The sequence below is a fragment of the Oncorhynchus nerka genome, linkage group LG20, assembly GCF_034236695.1.
Source record: "Oncorhynchus nerka isolate Pitt River linkage group LG20, Oner_Uvic_2.0, whole genome shotgun sequence".
Classification (NCBI taxonomy): domain Eukaryota; kingdom Metazoa; phylum Chordata; class Actinopteri; order Salmoniformes; family Salmonidae; genus Oncorhynchus; species Oncorhynchus nerka.
In genome coordinates this window covers 29519553-29538242 of record NC_088415.1, presented here as the reverse complement: position 1 = coordinate 29538242, position 18690 = coordinate 29519553, and the positions used below count along the sequence as shown (strand labels likewise).

At 42.5% G+C, this 18690-nt stretch overlaps 1 protein-coding gene and 1 pseudogene across 1 annotated transcript; both read left to right on the top strand.

Moving 5' to 3' along the window:
- Window positions 1-7033: 7033 nt before the first annotated feature.
- Window positions 7034-10523, top strand: LOC115102235 (troponin C, slow skeletal and cardiac muscles-like). Its single transcript, XM_029621938.2, has 6 exons — window positions 7034-7144; window positions 8867-8897; window positions 9011-9157; window positions 9501-9615; window positions 9759-9895; window positions 10102-10523. Exons 1-6 carry the CDS (start codon window positions 7121-7123, stop codon window positions 10131-10133), a joined length of 486 nt encoding a protein of 161 aa, XP_029477798.1. The 5' UTR covers window positions 7034-7120; the 3' UTR covers window positions 10134-10523.
- A 1014-nt stretch (window positions 10524-11537) lies between these two features.
- Window positions 11538-16826, top strand: LOC115101883 (uncharacterized; annotated as a pseudogene).
- Window positions 16827-18690: the final 1864 nt, after the last annotated feature.

Sequence of the window (18690 nt, the reverse complement as noted above, 5' to 3'; positions counted from 1 at the left end):
CCTGCTCGGGGAAGAGCGGGGGCTGATACCCCAGAGCCTGGAACACAACTGGGGAGTTGGTAAGGCAAAATGGCATGACCAGATACTCGTAGTGACCGCTGGCCACGTTAAAGGCAGTCTTCCACTCGTCCCCTTCCCTTATCCGCACCAGGTTGTAGGCGTTCTGTAGATCCAGCAAAGGTACAGGTCGGCAGGCTCAGGGTCAGGGGCAGGCAGAGAGTCAGGCAGGTGGGCTCGGGGTCAGGATAGCTAAGGGTCAAAACCAGGAGGGTGAGAAAAAAAGAGACTGGAAAAAGCAGGAGCTGAGACACAAAACTCTGGTTGACTTGACAAACAAGACGAACTGGCAACGGACAAACAGAGAACACAGGTATAAATACACAGGGGATAATGGTGAAGATGGGCAACAACTGGAGAGGGGTGGAGACAATCACAAGGACAGGTGAAACAGATCAGGGTGTGACATTCATAAAGAATCTTAGGAGTGCTGATCTAGGATCAAGTCCCCCCTGTCTAAAAGGCTAGACTGATCAGTGCTATTACTTTGGGACTATTATTGAATATGGGCCCAGATATTTACTGGTCAATGAAAGATTGTGAGAAGGAAAAGCCGGACAGCTAGTATAGAAAACATGGGTTAGCTTTGTTATAACAATAGGTGCAAACAATGAATAAATCTGTCCTTACACCTTCAAATGTACTACATGGTCTGAGAATTCTGAAATATTTCATATTTTCACAGTGCCTTTTTACTAAGCAGGTGATTGGCTAAGAGGATGACCTCAATTGAACCTTGACAGCGAAACACAGAAAGGTTATTTGAGTCCATGTGAGAATCAAGTCTGGTTTGCAACACAATTAACTTAATATTTTTTGTTTTACTTTTACCATCTCTCACTGTTATAGAACGTTTGTCTCCATATATATGTTTTAAGTACCCAAACCTATGTGCAGTATCTGTTGCCACAATAAGGGAATAATTCCAGACACAAAATAACATGTGGTTATTTTTTAAATTGAACCTTTATTTAACTAGGCAAGTCAGTTAAGAACAAATTCTTAATTACAATGACGGCCTACCAAAAGTCAAAAGGCCTCCTGCGGGGATGGGGGCTGGGATTAAAAATAAATATAAATATAGGACAAAACACACATCACGATAAGAGAGACAACACAACACTAGGAATGTGTGTGCTTTGGGGACCTTAAACAGAATGTGACTTGCAGAACGGGTGTTGCATGTGGAGGAGGAGGGCTGCAGTAGATATCTCAGATGGGGAGGAGTGAGGCCTAAGAGGGTTTTGGAAATAAGCATCAACCAGTGGGTCTTTCGACAGGTATACAGAGATGACCAGTTTACAGAGGAATAGAGTGCAGTGATGTGTCCTATAAGGAGCATTGGTGGCAAATCTAATGGCCGAATGGTAAAGAACATCTAGCCACTCGAGAGCATCCTTACCTGCCGATCTATGAATTATGTCTAGCATGCGTGGTAATCTGAATCAGGGTTAGTTTGGCAGCTGGGGCGAAAGAGGAGCGATTACGATAGAGGAAACCAAGTCTAAATTTAGTCTAAATTTAACTTTAGCCTGCAGCTTTGATATGTGCTGAGAGAAGGGCAGTGTACCATCTAGCCATACTCCCAAGTACTTGTATGAGGTGACTACCTCAAGCTCTAAACCCTCAGAGGTAGTAATCACACCTGTGGGGAGAGGGGAATTCTTCTTACCAAACCACATGACCTTTGTTTTGGAGGTGTTCAGAACAAGGTTAAGGGTAGAGAAAGCTTGTTGGAAACTAAGAAAGCTTTGTTGTAGAGCATTTAACACAAAATCCGGGGAGGGGCCAGCTGAGTATAAGACTGTATCATCTGCATATAAATGGATGAGAGAGCTTCCCACTGCCTGAGCTATGTTGTTGATGTAAATTAAGAAGAGCATGGGGCCTAGGATTGAGACTTGGGGTACTCCCTTGGTGACAGGCAGTGGCTGAGACAGCAGATTTTCTGACTTTACACACTGCACACTTTGAGGTAGTTAGCCAACCAGACCAAAGACCCCTAAGAGACACCAATACGCCTTAGCTGGCCCACAAGAATGGAATGGTCTACCGTATCAAAAGCTTTGGCCAAGTCAATAAAAATAGCAGCACAACATTTCATAGAATCAAGGTGACATCATTGAGGACCTTTAAAGTTGTAGTGACACATCCGTAACCTGAGCGGAAACCAGATTGGATACAAGAGAGAATACTATAGACATCAAGAAAGCCAGTCAGTTGATTATTGACCAGTTTTTCCAACACTTTTGATAAACAGGGCAAAAAATAAATATTCCTATAACAGTTAGGATCAGCTGGATCTACCCCTTTAAATAAAGGACAAACAGTGGCTGCCTTCCAAGCAATGGGAACCTCCCCATAAAGGAGAGACAGGATAAAAAGGTCAGAGATAGGCTTGTAACTGAATCCAGTAACTGAATCCATCCATCCTCATTATAATTAGTCACATTTGCCACACACCTTTCAAAATAGTATTTTTACTCAAGGTCTGGCATAGCACTTTCAGAAATGTTTTACCATTTATGACAGAGTTACAATAAATACAGCCATATGAAGCTTATCTTGGCTCAAGACACAAAGAAACCTGAAACCTCACTACATTCAAAGAAATGATGATCACATCAAACATATATTCACACACATGTTATGTGAAGAAACTGACATAACCAGTTTGCCTCAGTGCAGTTTGTGGTCACTTATCTCCAGAAATATAACCATCATTTACAGTCTATATATTTTAGGTCAGAATAAGAAATTTGACCTTTGACCTGTAATCCAGCTGGCAGACAATAGCAGATTTATCACCATACCATATGCTCTCTCTCTCTCTCTCTCTCTCTCTCTCTGACAGCTGAAATGTTGGTGCAGGCGCACTATTTCCAGTCAAGGACACAAAGCATCCAAAATAGATTCATCTATGTACAGTATCTGTTGTCATAATGACTCCACCTGCCTCTTTCTTTGCTGATTTTACCAGTTCGCTGTATATATGTCATAAACATATTATACATCTATATAGGATTATCAAGAATCTAGGGAATGTACAGACCAATACACTCCAATGTTAATATGATTGCTTTAAAAAAAATCTTTGACGATTACAGAATATGAAGAGTTTAAACAATTAAAATGAAATGTATATTTGATGCCTCTGTGTTGACATGGTGTATTTTGAGGACATTAATACAGGTTACGATAGGCAGGGCTTCACTGTTGTAGCACAGTTAATCATTATTACCCGATGAGGGAATCACACAGAACAAGTCAACCACACAACCACTCTGCCACTTGACAGGCAGTGGCTGAGACAGCAGATTTTCTGACTTTACACACTGCACACTTTGAGGTAGTTAGCCAACCAGACCAAAGACCCCTAAGAGACACCAATACGCCTTAGCTGGCCCACAAGAATGGAATGGTCTACCATAAGACACTAGTAAAACCATAAGACACTAGTAAAACTAGTCTACTACACTGCCTTGTCAAGGCACAATACTAACCTAATTGACAGAGTGAAAAGAAGAAAACCTGTACAGAATAAAAATATTCCAAAACATGCCTTCTCTTTGCAACAAGAACCTAAAGTAACACTGCAAAGAAATTGGCCAATCCAATACAACACATTATTGAGTACCACTCTCCATATTTTCAAGCATAGTGGTGGCTGCATCATGTTATGAGTATGCTGGTAATCGTTAAGTACTGGGGAGTTTTTCAGGATAAAAAACAAATGGAATGGAGCTAAGCACAGGCAAAATCCTAGAGGAAAACCTGGTTCAGTCTGCTTTCCAACAGATACTGGGAGATGAAATAAGGATAATAACCTAAAACCTAAAACACAAGGCCAAATCTTCTTACCAGAAGACAGTGAATGTTCCTGAGTGGCCAAGTTACAGTTTTGACTTAAATCTGGCAAGACCTGAATATGGTTGTCTAGCAATGATAAACAACAATTTTGACAGAGCTTTAAGAAATTTGAAAAAAATAATGGGCAAATGTTGAACAATCCAGGTATGGACAGCTCTTAGAGACTTGCCCAGAAAGACTCACAGATGTCATTGCTGCCAAAGGTGCTTCTACAAAGTTTTGACTTAGGGTTGTGAATACTTATCTAAATGAGATATTCTTGTATTTCATTTCCTAAAAATGTGCTACATTTCCAAAAACATGTTTTACTTTGCTCTTATGGAGTATTGTGTGTAGATGGCTGAGAAAAATATATATAATTTATTCCATTTTGAATTCAGGCTATAACACAACAAAATGTGGAATAAGTCAAGGGGTATGAATTCTTTGTAAAGGCACCATGGGAACCCATTGAATAATACATTCATATATGGCTAAACAAACATTTAAAAAATAAATCATTACGAATAAGGGTTTGAAGAAAATATAACAAAGCTCAGGAAATATATACAGTTGAAGTTGGAAGTTTACATACACCTTAGCCAAATACATTTAAATTCCGTTTTTTTTCTCAAAATTCCGGACATTTAATCTGAGTAAAAATTCCCTGTCTTAGGTCAGTTAGGATCACCACTTTATTTTAGAAATGTGAAATGTCAGAATAATGATTTATTTATTTCAGCTTTTATTTCAGCTTTAATTTCTTTCATCACATTCCCAGTGGGTCAGAAGTGTACATACACTCAAGTAGTATTTGGTAGCATTGCCTTTAAATTGTTTAACTTGGGTCAAACATTTCGGGTAGCCTTCCACAAGCTTCCCACAATAACTTGGGTGAATTTTGTCCCATTCCTCCTGACAGAGCTGGTGTAACTGAGTCAGGTTTGTAGGCCACCTTGCTCTCAAGTGCTTTTTCAGTTCTGCCCACAAATGTTCTATAGGATTGAGGTCAGGGCTTTGTGATGGCCACTCCAATACTTTGACTTTGTTGTCCTTAAGCCATTTTGCCACAACTTTGGAAGTATGCTTGGGGTCATTGTCCATTTGGAAGACCCATTTGAGACCAAGCTTTAACTTCCTGACTGATGTCTTGAGATGTTGCCTCAATATATCCACATAATTTTCCTCCCTCATGATTCCATCTATTTTGTGAAGTGCACCAGTTCCTCCTGCAGCAAAGCACCCCCACAACATGATGCTGCCACCCCCGTGCGTCACGGTTGGGATGGTGTTCTTCGGTTTGCAAGCGTCCCCCTTTTTCCTCCAAACATAACAATGGTCATTATGGCCAAACAGTTCTATTTCATCAGACCAGAGGACATTTCTCCAAAAAGTATGATCTTTGTCCCCATGTGCAGTTGCAAACCGTAGTCTGTCTTTTTTATGGCGGTTTTGGAGCAGTGGCTTCTTCCATGCTGAGCAGCCTTTCAGGTTATGTCGATATAGGACTCATTTTACTGTGTATGTAGATACTTTTATACCTGTTTCCTCCAGCATCTTCACAAGATCCTTATCTGTTGTTCTGGGATTGATTTGCACTTTTCGCACCAAAGTATGTTCATCTCCAGGAGACAGAACGTGTCTCCTTCCTGAGTGGTATGACGGCTGTGTGGTCCCATGGTGTTTATACTTGCGTACTCTTATTTGTACAGATGAACGTGGTACCTTCAGGCAACTGGAAATTGTTCCCAAGGATGAACCAGACTTGTGGAGGTCTACAATTTTTATCCTGAGGTCTTGGCTGATTTCTTTTGATTTTCCCATGATGTCAAGCAATAAGGCACTGAGTTTGAAGGTAGGCCTTGAAATACAGCCACAGCTACACCTCCAATTGACTCAAATGATTTCAATCAGCCTATGAGAAGCTTCTAAAGAATTTTCCAAGCTGTTTAAAGGCACAGTCAACTTAGTGTATGTAAACTTCTAACCCACTGGAATTGTGATACAGTGAATTATAATGCACAAAGTAGATGTCCTAACAGACTTGCCAAAACTATAGTTTGTTAACAAGACATTTGTTGAGTGGTTGATTTATTATTTATTTTTTCATTTGAATTTTTCTCCCCAATTTCGTGGTATCCAATTGTTTAGTAGCTTCTATCTTGTCTCGTCGCTACAACTCCCGTACGGGCTCGGGAGAGACGAAGGTTGCGTCATGCGTCCTCCGATACACAACCCAACCAAGCCGCACTGCTTCTTAACACAGCGCGCATCCAACCCGGAAGCCAGCCGCACCAATGTGTCGGAGGAAACACAGTGCACCTGGCAACCTTGGTTAGCGCGCACTGCGCCCGGCCCGCCACAGGGGTCGCTGGTGCGCGATGAGACAAGGATATCCCTACCGGCCAACCCCTCCCTAACCCGGACGACGCTAGGCCAATTGTGCGTCGCCCCACGGACCTCCCGGTCGCGGCCGGTTACGACAGAGCCTGGGCGCGAACCCAGAGTCTCTGGTGGCACAGCTGGCGCTGCAGCGCCCTTAAGAGTGGTTGATTTTTAATGACTCCAACCTAAGTGTATGTAAACTTTCGACTTCAACTGTATATTTTTATGACACATATTTAACCCCTTTTTTGTTGGCACAAAACTTCATACACTATTATCTCCATAGCCGAATGAGAGATAAAGGTGCAGGTACAACACATAAGAAGTACAGGATCCCTGCTGGAAGACACTGATTCTTTCCCCATAGACCACAGTGTAGAAAGGCCACCAAATCCCCAACAAACACAAAATCTTGTCTGTGAAATATCATTATTTTTCACCAAAAAAATGCTTTTATGTCCAGAACAACCGCAGGGGGAAATACAAAGAAGTGTATTGATTTGATATCCTTAAAAAAAACATTTGCTCCGTTTGCTCCAGATCTAGCTTGGAGACAATAAATATCACCAATTTAGGTGCTGTGGCCTAGGCTCTCCTATTGTTGGACCATCTCGGTTCGTCCTCTATTTATAGTTCTCACTCTCTCTCTCTCTCTTCTGATGAGAACAGTGGGATGACGCAAAGAGAGGGTCAGAAGTTTTTTTAAACACCACACGCCCCTAACAATAAAGGCTGGGGCAGGTGTTGCTTCTATCCTTTGTCCTGTGTCTGAGGCGTTTGTGGGAGCGTCAGTGTGTTCCAGTGACTGAGACAGAGACAAGCAGCAGCCATGGATGATGTATACAAAGCAGCGGTGAGTACAGACACAGGGACAAAACCTGCAGGTTGGGGGTCAGTTGACACAGGAGGATGCCAGATGGTTTTTGTCTGGGATAATAGACCGTCTTTTTCACCGCACATTCACATTACAGTTAGAATCAATTGGCTGAGGTCAGCTAGGAGTCTTCATCTGATATACTAGGGAGGAAGGAGGGACTAATGATCTCAATCTTCATTCATTGGCGTACCTGGGTGTACTGCGGCTGAGTAAAAATCAAGGCACTGTTATGAAATCACGTGCCTTTTCTTGCCGGTTTGTTGGCTCAGGTTGTGGACGGGGGTATATCTGTTGAGGCACAAGGTCAACATGAATATGTGAAAATAACAGCCCGTCATGACTGTGGTGTTCTGTTTAACACATTTCACACAATGGCTATATGCTCCAGCTCACATTATATTTACAGTACACACTCTCTGGACACAAGCCAGAGGTGAATAGAGGTTAATGGGCCCTGAGGAAAGTCATCTCTAGTTGTTCAACTGAATTAGACGTTGATGATGTCAAAAAGCCCTAATCCGCGTTCAAGAGCTGTGAGAAGCGAGAAATGGTTTTACCAGTCAACCTCAATTCAAGATATATTTCACGAGAGCTACCGAGTTGTTAATTATGATTTCAGTATACCCAAGGTACCTTTGACAAACCAAGTACTCGTCAAAGGAAAGGGATTGGTAGTCACATAGACATGTTCCCACCTTGACGTTGATTGGTCAAAGTAAGTGCAGTAATATTGAGTGTCAAGACCCAACTAAACATGGTCATACGATGGGAAAGCAACTCATGTGAAAGTGTCATTCAACACCATCTTTTTATAGAGGAGAGTAATCAAGAAGGGCCAGCAGAACTTTTCTGAATGTGTTGACCATTATTGTCCCTCTGAGAAAAGGTCATTGTCCTTCTAAAATTAGAGTTCACAGTGTATGAATAAATGATCTCACCAAGAGAGTTGTAAAGTCAATGGAAATTCAACATTGTATCTTTTGAATGAACAACTAACAAGTGCCAAGATTCATCAAGGTTAAACACAAAGTTGGCCATGTTCTATGAGGACAGCTATTCTGAAAAGGTCGATTAAATGTGAACTGCACAACAAAAATCTCATTGCCATGACATTATGAACATTTGAGCTCAGCATTATCTTTTCTGAGTACCCAGATGACGTAATGTGAGGTTAGATGGGATTTCTGGCATTTCTCTGCCTGACAACATAGAACAAAGGACAGTTAGGAAGAGGAAGAGAGTAGACAGCTGTCGGCTCAAACAAATGTCTGTCAGCAGAATCTGTGCCAGAGCCCCCCTCGCCACAATACAAGAATAGGAGGTGAAGAAAGCAGCGTGACATTTCAGTCAGACTGCACCATGGGTAGGGGGCTGTGCTCCACAGGTTTTGGGCTGAGTTCAACAAGAGGGAGAAGGGGCTGGGGTACTGATGGAATATATTACACACTGTGAGGGCTCAGGGCTGACTGCATACCAAGGTGAAGAGAGACAAGACAATGAGGAAATGGCCACCAATGGCCTCCAGTGTGGTCCAACTATGAGTCGTCAATTTTTCAAACATAAATGTCAAAGAGGCAAACCAATCTGCATAATTTAGGCAGATAAAGTAGACTAAGATGAGTTCAAAAGTACCATACCATGTCTATCAACGTGAGTAAATTGCATACAATATGTAACTATCCCTACTGTTCCCTTCAGGTTGAGAACTTAACAGAAGAGCAGAAAAATGGTGAGTCTTGGTTTTTGTAATTTTGTAATTTTGCATCATTCATATCTGTGGAGAAGCACTAGTAATACCCATAAGATCCATTTAATCTGCTTCTCACCACTATGTCCCCACAGAGTTTAAGGCAGCCTTTGACATTGCATGTCAGGGTGCAGAGGACGGCTGCATCAGCACCAAGGAGTTGGGGAAAGTGATGAGAATGCTGGGGCAGAACCCCACCCCAGAGGAGCTGCAGGAGATGATAGATGAGGTGGATGAGGATGGTGCGTCACCATGGATACAAACATATCAACACACATTACTACATCCCCTCACTTCAATATGAATTAACCTTAGGCAAAGTCATTAGGTCAGGTAGCCTGAGGAGTGGTTCATACATAGTTTTCAGACTGGTATGAAATGTTAATTTTGAAGTCATCACATTACTATGTTTCAGCATTAAGACACTGTGTGTGTGTGTGTGTGTGTGTGTGTGTGTGTGTGTGTGTGTGTGTGTGTGTGTGTGTGTGTGTGTGTGTGTTTATGTGTGTGTGTGTGTGTGTGTGTGTGTGTGTGTGTGTGTGTGTGTGTGTGTGTGTGTGTGCGCGCGCGTTGGGGGGGTTACAGGTAGCGGGACAGTAGACTTTGATGAGTTCCTGGTGATGATGGTGCGCTGCATGAAGGAGGAGAGCAAAGGAAAATCAGAGGAAGAGTTGGCTGAACTTTTCCGCATGTTCGACAAGTAAGGCTAATATCAAGCAAAGTGGCTGCCAAAAAACATTTGTGCTTACTCTGCCAAGAACCTATAAAGACAAAAATATAGAAAACTAAAAAAGTAATATCAATGTTGTCAGGGATATGTGTACTCATTGATGCTGCTTACAGAAACGGAGATGGCTACATTGATTTGGAGGAGCTGAAAACCATGCTGGAGTCAACTGGAGAGGCCATCACTGAAGATGACATCGAAGAGCTCATGAAGGATGGAGACAAAAATAATGACGGAAAGATTGATTATGATGGTAAGACAAGAGGTCCAACAGTAATAATTTTAGACAAAAGATCAGGCTGGGACTTCCAGAATGTGTAATTGTTAGTTTGTTTTTGTCAGCTACATGTACCAATGACACTCGTCTAGGTAATCCATTCAAAACATTTCACAGTTCAAATCCAGGCAGTCAATAAGAAATTGTCCATCATGAGCTGTGGGTGTCATTCTCTTCCACAGAGTTCCTGGAATTCATGAAGGGGGTTGAGTAAAGGACTCCAAAGATTCATGGACTCTCAGCCCGGGAAAATACTCATACCTCCTCTTAGCTCTGACCATCACATTATTGCCTGAATACGTTGGACAACATTGAAATAAAAACCTCTTTCTGCTTGGCTCCATCTACCACTAAACATGTGTTATATCCTCAATGTGTATCGGCCTTGGTTGACATCTTGAATGTGGTCTAGTTTTTATCCATAGCATTATTAAGGGACCTTAAAGATAATAGGTCTTGTTATGTCCTTGAAGTGAATTTCTGAACTACAAATTGATTTAACCCCCCATAATCCTATAATATTTTATTTGAAATTTTAACCTAGGGGAGGAAACACTCTTCTCCACAATACTGTATATTTTCAATAAAGAAAGATTTTCAGTAATCCAGATGAGTCTTCAATTCAAACAAATTGATATCAACAGGATTGCTTATCACCATTGTATTGTATGTTATTGTATTGAATTGCATTGTATTGTAGAACAAAGGAATAGCGACGGAGGCCATCACCCCTCCCTTCCGAACGGCGTTCGCCCATCTCTTAGGACCGACTGACCCATGTTCAACTGCTGTTCACATGGAACCCTTCTCCACTTCGGTCTTCAAAGTTATCGTTTGAATATTTGCTACTACCACCAAGATCCCATAGCACAATGGGTCATTGCTGTATAAAGGGCACAATATAGGCCTGGTAAGGCTCTTGAGATAAGTGACAAATTCCAAGATTTGCAGGGGTTAACACCAGGTATCACTTTATCATTGTGTGAAACACACACACACACAGAGGTTAAATATCTCACATTAGTACGAGCCCTGAATGCTGATTGGCTGACAGCGGTGGTATATCAGACCTTATACCACGGGTATGAGAAAACATTTATTTTTACTGTTCTAATTACGTTGGTAATCAGTTTATAATTAGCAATAAGGCACCTCGGGGGTTTCTGGTATATGGCCAATATACACTCCGCGATGCTTCATGCATAAGAACAGCCCTTAGCCGTGCTATATTGGCCCTATACCACACCCCTCGTGCCTTATTGCTTAAATATGTTATGGAAATGTTTAAGTATCTTCATTTCTTGGGTGGGTTTACAGGACAGAGCCCATGTGAAAAAGTCCAAATAAACAGAGGGCATCCGAGAACGCATCTGCTACAGAAGCTGGTTTCAACCAATGGAGATGTATCGAATCATGCGCGTCTTTTGCACAATGTTTATATTCGTCACTGGTTTTGTGCCAAATCAATGCGCTGATGAGATAATATCTGACGTAGGCAACATCAGATTCACCACATTGAAAATATTACTAGCTAATGAAATCATAACATATTGTTGTCTAAATTGTACCATTCGTAATAGCATTGAACTCGTGGAAGCAACCAAGGTAAAAATAAATCATGACTACCCGGAATGATCAAATGCTCCAGGTGTTTCGCGGAATGAATAACTTTTATTCGCCAGTTTAGAGTGAAACTATTGTGGTATATGGGAGGGAATCACAAGCTGTGGCTAGCTATGTGTGTTTAATAGCGAATTTACTACTAGTTATCATTCTAGCCTATACTACAACGCATCTCTCTAGAAGGCAACATTTGATTGTGTTACCCAGGCTCCAGTCGCACCACTTTCCTTCGGTTTGGGGTGGGAGGAGAGCAAGTTGGTCGGGTGCCTTGCAAAAGTGGCGTCCATTTTGAGTACATTTCCAACCTCTTCAATCCACCACACGGCGGCGCTATTAGTCTGTGCCAAAAATTTGACTCCTTTAGGTCAGAGGCTGTAGATTCTGTCACTTCGGAGGGAAGGCTCACTGACCGTCTTGAAAGGATGGAGAGATGAGATGAGATGAGAGGGAAAGTGTACTATAATATACTCTGAGAATTAAACCAAACTCAGAAATGTGATAGGATGGAGTGATGAGATGAGAGGGAATGTGTACTATAATATACTCTGAGAATTAAACCAAACTCAGAAATTTGACATTTATACACTTAAAATGATATATTTGTGCCTCTTCTATAGAATTATGAAGTAATGCCCAGAGTCTGCGACTCTCCACTAATGTGTATGGAGAGATCTCAAATCAAACTTTATTTGCCACATGCGCCGAATACAGCAAGTGTAGACTTTACCGTAAAATGCTTAATTACAAGCCCTTAACCAACAGTGCAGTTCAAGAAGAAGAAAATATTTACCAAGTAGGCTAAGATAAAAAGTAATAATAAAAAGTAACACAATAAGAATAACAATAATGAGGCTATTTACAGGGGGCACCGGTACCGAGTCAGTGTGCAGGGGTATAGGCTAGTTGAGGTAATCTGTACATGTAGGTGGGGGCGAAGTGACTATGCATAGGGTAACAAACAAACAGCGAGTAGCAGCAGTGTACAAGTGGGGGGGGGGGGGGTTCAATGTCAATTGTTTTTATGAATTGTTCAGCAGTCTAATGGCTTGGGGTAGAAGCTGTTGAGGAGCCTTTTGGTCCTAGACTTGGCGCTACAGTACCGCTTGCTGTGCAGTAGCAAAGAAAACAGTCTATAACTTGGGTGACTGGAGTCTCTGACAATTTTCTGGGCTTTCCTCTGACACTGCCTATTATATAGGTCCTGGATGGCAGGAAGCTTGGCCCCAGTGATGTACTGGGCCATTTGTACTAGCCTCTGTAGCGCCTTACGGTCAGATGCCGAGCAGTTGCCATACCAGGCGGGGATGCAACCGGTCAGGATGCTCTCGATTATGCAGCTGTAGAACCTTTTGAGGATCTGGGGGCCCATGCCAAATCTTTTCAGTCTGCTGAGGGGGAAAAGGTTTTGTCTTCATGACTGTGTTGGTATGTTTGGACCATGACAGTTCGTTGGTGATGTGGACACCAAGGAACTTGAAACTCTCGATCCGCTCCACTACAGCCCTGTCGATGTTAATGGGGGCCTGTTCGGCCCGCCTTTTCCTGTAGTCCACGATCAGCTCCTTTGTCTTGCTCACATTGAGGGAGAAGTTGTTGTCCTGGCACCATACTGCCAGTTCTCTGACCTCCCTATAGGCCGTCTCATTGTTGTCGGGGATCAGGCCTACCACTGTTGTGTCATCAGCAAACTTAATGATGGTGTTGGAGTTGTGTTTGGCCACGCAGTTGTGGGTGAACAGGGAATACAGGAAGGGACTAAATACACACCCCTGAGGGGCCCCAGTGTTAAGGATCAGCGTGGCAGACGTATTGTTACATACTCTTACCACCTGAGGGCGGCCCGTCAGGGGGTCCAGGATCCAGTTGCAGAGGGAGGTGTTTAGTCCCAGAGTCCTTAGCTTAGTGATTAGCTTCGTGGGCACTATGGTGTTGAACGCTGAGCTGTAGTCGATGAACAGCATTCTCACATAAGTGTTCATTTTGTCCAGGTGAGAAAGGGAGGTGTGGAGTGCAAATGAGATTTTGTCATCTGTGGATCTGTTGTATGTGAATTGGAGTGGGTCTAGGGGGTCCAGGAGGATGCTGTTGATGTGAGCCATGACCAGCCTTTCAAAGCACTTCATGGCTACTGATGTGAGTGCTACGGGGCTTTAATCATTTAGGCAGGTTACATTTGCTTCCTTGGGCACAGGGACTATGGTGGTCTGCTTGAAACATGTAGGTACAGACTCGGTCAGGGAGAGGTTGAAAATGACAGTGAAGACACTTGACAGTTGGTCCGCGCATGCTTTGAGTACACGTCCTGTTAATCCGTCTGGCCCAGCGGCTTTTTGAATGTTGACCTGTTTAAAGGTTTTGTTCACATCGACTACCGAGAGCGTTATCACACAGTCATCCAGAACAGCTGGGGCTCTCGTGCATGCTTCAGTGTTGCTTGCCTCGAAGCAAGCATAAAAGGCATTTAGCTCGTCTGGTAGGCTCGCGTCACTGGGCAGCTCACGTCTGGGTTTCCCTTTGTAGCCCATAATAGTTTTCAAGCCCTGCCACATCCGACGAGCGTCAGAGCTGGTGTAGTAGGATTCAATCTTAATCCTGTATTGACGCTTTGCTTGTTTGATGGTTCGTCTGGGGGCATAGCGGGATTTCTTATAAGCCTCAGGATTAGTCTCCCGCTCCTTGAAAGCGGCAGCTCTAGCCTTTAGCTTGATGCGTATGTTGCCTGTAACCAATGGCTTCTGGTTGGGATATGTACAGTTGAAGTGGGAAGTTTACATACACTTAGGTTGGAGTCATTAAAACTAATTTTTCAACTATTCCACAAATTTCTTGTTAACAAAATATAGTTTTGGCAAGTCGGTTTGGACATCTACTTTGTGCATGACACAAGTCATTTTTACAACAATTGTTTACAGACAGATTATTTCACTTATAATTCACTGTATCCCAATTCCAGTGAGGTCACAAGTTTACATACACTAAGTTGACTGTGCCTTTAAACAGCATGGAAAATTCCAGAAAATTATGTCATGGCTTTAGAAGCTTCAGATAGGCTAATTGACACCATTTGAGTCAATTGGAGGTGTACCTGTGGATGTATTTCAAGGCCAACCTTCAAACTCAGTGCCTCTTTGCTTGACATCATGGGAAAATGAAAAGAAATCAGCCAAGACCTCAGAATAAAAATTGTAGACCTCCACAAGTCTGGTTCATCCTTGGGAGCAATTTCCAAACGCCTGAAGGTACCACATTCATCTGTACAAAAAAGAGTACGCAAGTATAAACACAATGGACCACACAGCCGCCATACCACTCAGGAAGGAGACACGTTCTGTCTCCTGGAGATAAATGTACTTTGGTGCGAAAAGTGCAAATCAATCCCAGAACAACAGCAAAGGATCTTGTGAAGATGCTGGAGGAAACAGGTACAAAAGTATCTATATCCACAGTAAAATGAGTCCTATATCTACATAACCTGAAAGGCTGCTCAGCATGGAAGAAGCCACTGCTCCATAAAAAAGCCAGACTACGGTTTGCAACTGCACATGGGGACAAAGATCGTACTTTTTGGAGAAATGTCCTCTGGTCTGACGAAATAGAACTGTTTGGCCATAATGACCTTTGTTATGTTTGGAGGAAAAGGGGGGAGGCTTGCAAGCCGAAGAACATCATCCCAACCGTGAAGCACGGGGGTGGTAGCATCATGTTGTAGGGGTGCTTTGCTGAAGGAGGGACTGGTGCATTTCAGAAAATAGATAGCATCATGAGGCAGGAAAATTATGTGGATATATTGAAGCAACATCTCAAGACATCAGTCAAAAAGTTAGAGCTTGGTCGCAAATGGGTCTACCAAATGGACAATGACCACAAGCGTACTTCCAAAGTTGTGGCAAAATGGCTTAAGGACAACAAAGTTAAGGTATTAGAGTGGCCATCACAAAGCCCTGACCTCAATCCTAAAGAAAATCTGTGGGCAGAACTGAAAAAGAGTGTGCGAGCAAGTAGGCCTACAAACCTGACTCAGTTACACCAGTTCTGTCAGGAGGAATGGGCCAAAATTCACCCAACTTATTGTGGGAAGCTTGTAGAAGGCTGCCTGAAACGTTTGACCCAAGTTTAACAATTTGAAGGCAATGCTACCAAATACTAATTGAGTGTATGTAAACTTCTGACCCACTAGGAACGTGATGAAAGAAATAAAAGCTGAAATAAATCAGTCTCTCTACTATTATTCTGACATTTCACATTCTTAAAATAAAGTGGTGATCCTAACTGACCTAAGACAGGGAATTATTACTAGGATTAAATGTCAGGAATTGTGAAAGACTGAGTTTAAATATATTTGGCTGTACGTAGTTAATGTGTATGTAGATATCGGCCACAAGTAAGGCCTTGCCTACACAATAACAATAGAAAACAATACTAGTGTTTTCCCTGCCATTGCATGCCCCATTAACATTGTCTTTGTATGCCTTTTTGGAGTGAAACGGTATGGAGTCCATATTAATGGGTACTGTCAGGATGAAAATGGGGAACTCAGGAGGTGGGTGGGATGATGATCCATGACCAAGCATACCTACCCTGTAAAACTGGACATCCTGGTCAGCACTTGTTGATTTGATATTTTACATATTTTCAGTGAATGGCAAACTGGCTTATAATGCTCGTCCACCATATTTTCATGCAGCTGGGGGTCTAGTAGCAGGTATCAGTGTGAAAACACCCTTATCAAGGAGTGTGAGCAGGAGGCCTGCATCCCAGCAGACATACCAGAAACTGCGTGCCATGTGAGCAGTGAGGTGATTGATGCCTCAACAGGAGTGGCAAGCACTCTGCAGTGTCTCATTGAGAATGCTGTCTCTTTGCATGCTTTTACATAGGCCTACATTCTAATCCACAGTATTTCAATTTCCCCTGTGTCTTCTCTCATAGCTATACTTATGAGGATGGGGGGGGGGGTGTTTCCAGAAAGCCCTTTTGTGTTTGACTAGGCCACTACCTCCTGAGTTCAAGCTTAGGATAGGGGAGGTACAAGAGTTCTACCTCTACTCAATGGACAAGGTCAACCACTACTTTTGAGCACCTCAAGTCCTGCATGATGGTTCTTATGTCTGGTCCATAAAGAAGGAATTCAAGTAGGCCTACAATGTGTTGTTTTCAGGTGAAAGAAGTGCTGGTCAGTGATGACTTCAAGCCCAACTGTGCCATGGTGGTCCTAGTCTTCATCGGACACTCCTTCATACAACCCGACACAGGTTTGTATCAGTACATAAATGACACAGGATAACACACTGAACAAAAATATAAACACAACATGTTAAGTGTTGGTCCCATGTTTCATGAGCTGAAATAAAAAATCCCAGAAATGTTTCATATGCTCAAAGCTGATTTCTTTCTAATTCTGTGCACAAATTTGTTTACATCCCTGTTAGTAAGGGTTTCTCCTTTTTTGGGGAGAATAAAAGGCCACACAACACAATGCCACAGATGTCTTAAGTGTTTAGGGAGCGTGCAGTTGGCATGCTGACTGCAGGAATGTCCACCAGAGCAGTTGTTATAGAGAATTTGGCAGTATATCCAACCGGCCTCACAAACGCAGGCCACGTGTATGGTGTCGTGTGGGCGAGTGGTTTGCTAATGTCATTGTGAACAGACTGCCCCATGGTGGCAGTGGGGTTATGGGTTGGGCAGGCATAAACTACGAACAAACACAATCAATGGCAATTTGGATGTGCAGAGATACCATGACGAGATCCTGAGGTCCATTCATCCGCAGCCATCACCTCATGTTTCAGCATGATAATGGACAGCCCCATGTCGCATGGATCTGTACACAATTCGTGGAAGGTGAAAATGTCCCAGTTTTTCCATGGCCTGCATACTCACCAGACATGTCACCCATTGAGCATGTTTGGGATGCTCTGGATCTAAGTGTATGACAGCGTGTGTCAGTTTCGCCAATATCCAGCAACTTCGCACAGCCATTAAAGATGAGTGTGACAACATTCCACAGGACACTGTCGTGTCTTTGGCTATGCCGGATTAAGTGATATGACATGCTATTCTATAAAATCCTTTCTCTGTAATTAATATTACCTGATTGAGCTAATCATGTAAATGTAATTAACTATAAAGTCGGGGCACCACGAAAGAGTGTTTATAGAGCTCTTATCTTCCGAATAAACTCTGAAAGACCTAGTAATATTTTACATCAATAGCAGTCAATATTAATCTGCACCTTATTTCAGTCTCATCTGAAAGTTGTAAATTCTTGGTTATCTTCACGAACCCTGGCTAACAAGTTGACTCAGCAATACAACATTGGGTTTAATCATCTATTTTCTAAATACCTAACTAATCACACAGAATTACATATACACCGAATGCAAATTATGTCATACAGAAAACGCCCCTGGTGGATGGAGCCGACATGACGGCTGGTTACACAAAGGAAAGGGGGTTGGGTTTGAGTGAAAGAGCGGGAAGACTGAGGAACAAAGGGAGAAGCCATGCTTTCGTAAATACAGTATCTTATGCATTCTAAATTAACACCTATTTGGAAAAGGAAAATGCAATAAATATTTATTCTGAGCTGCGCTTCGGTAGGTTGGTCGTAGATGATGGCCAACAGGGATCTTCCTATCCTCGGAATATTGTCTCTGGTGGTAAATTGGATACGTTGTAGTATCTTCGTTGTGTGTTAGACTGGATACGTTGTCTGCCCTTTCCTAGCCCACGTTTACAGCTGCTGTTGCTAACTCAACGGCTAGCATGTCTCACTTCTTTAGTGAATAAGAGTTCAAAGTTCATACCATTCACAACCAAAGCTCACGTTGAGGTTGGCTTAGTTCTGTAGTTGACATGTTAGTCCTTTTTAATGTATGGACCGTCGTCCTATTGTCCTCGGAACAGAAGGTTACATTTTCGTCAAGGGCTTATATAGTGGAGGGAGAGAAGGGTGTGTTTCATACTTTATAACCCATGTCTCTTCACAGGGGCGGGCCACTGATTGAGCAGAGCTCTAACTTATGAAAACCCAATTCTCTCATTTGGAAGCAAAAATTACATTTAATCTTTTCACAAATAGTTTCATATTCAAACATTTAAATTGCACAATTCCATGTGAATCTGATAACTAGAATGTGTAGACT

Bases quoted from the DNA above. Each gene is read 5' to 3' on its own strand.
- LOC115102235 (XM_029621938.2), top strand. From the start codon at position 7,121: ATGGATGATGTATACAAAGCAGCG. The intron at 7,145-8,866 runs GTGAGTACAGAC...TGTTCCCTTCAG, and splicing joins ATGATGTATACAAAGCAGCG to GTTGAGAACTTAACAGAAGA. The intron at 9,158-9,500 runs GTGCGTCACCAT...GGGGGGTTACAG, and splicing joins AGATGAGGTGGATGAGGATG to GTAGCGGGACAGTAGACTTT.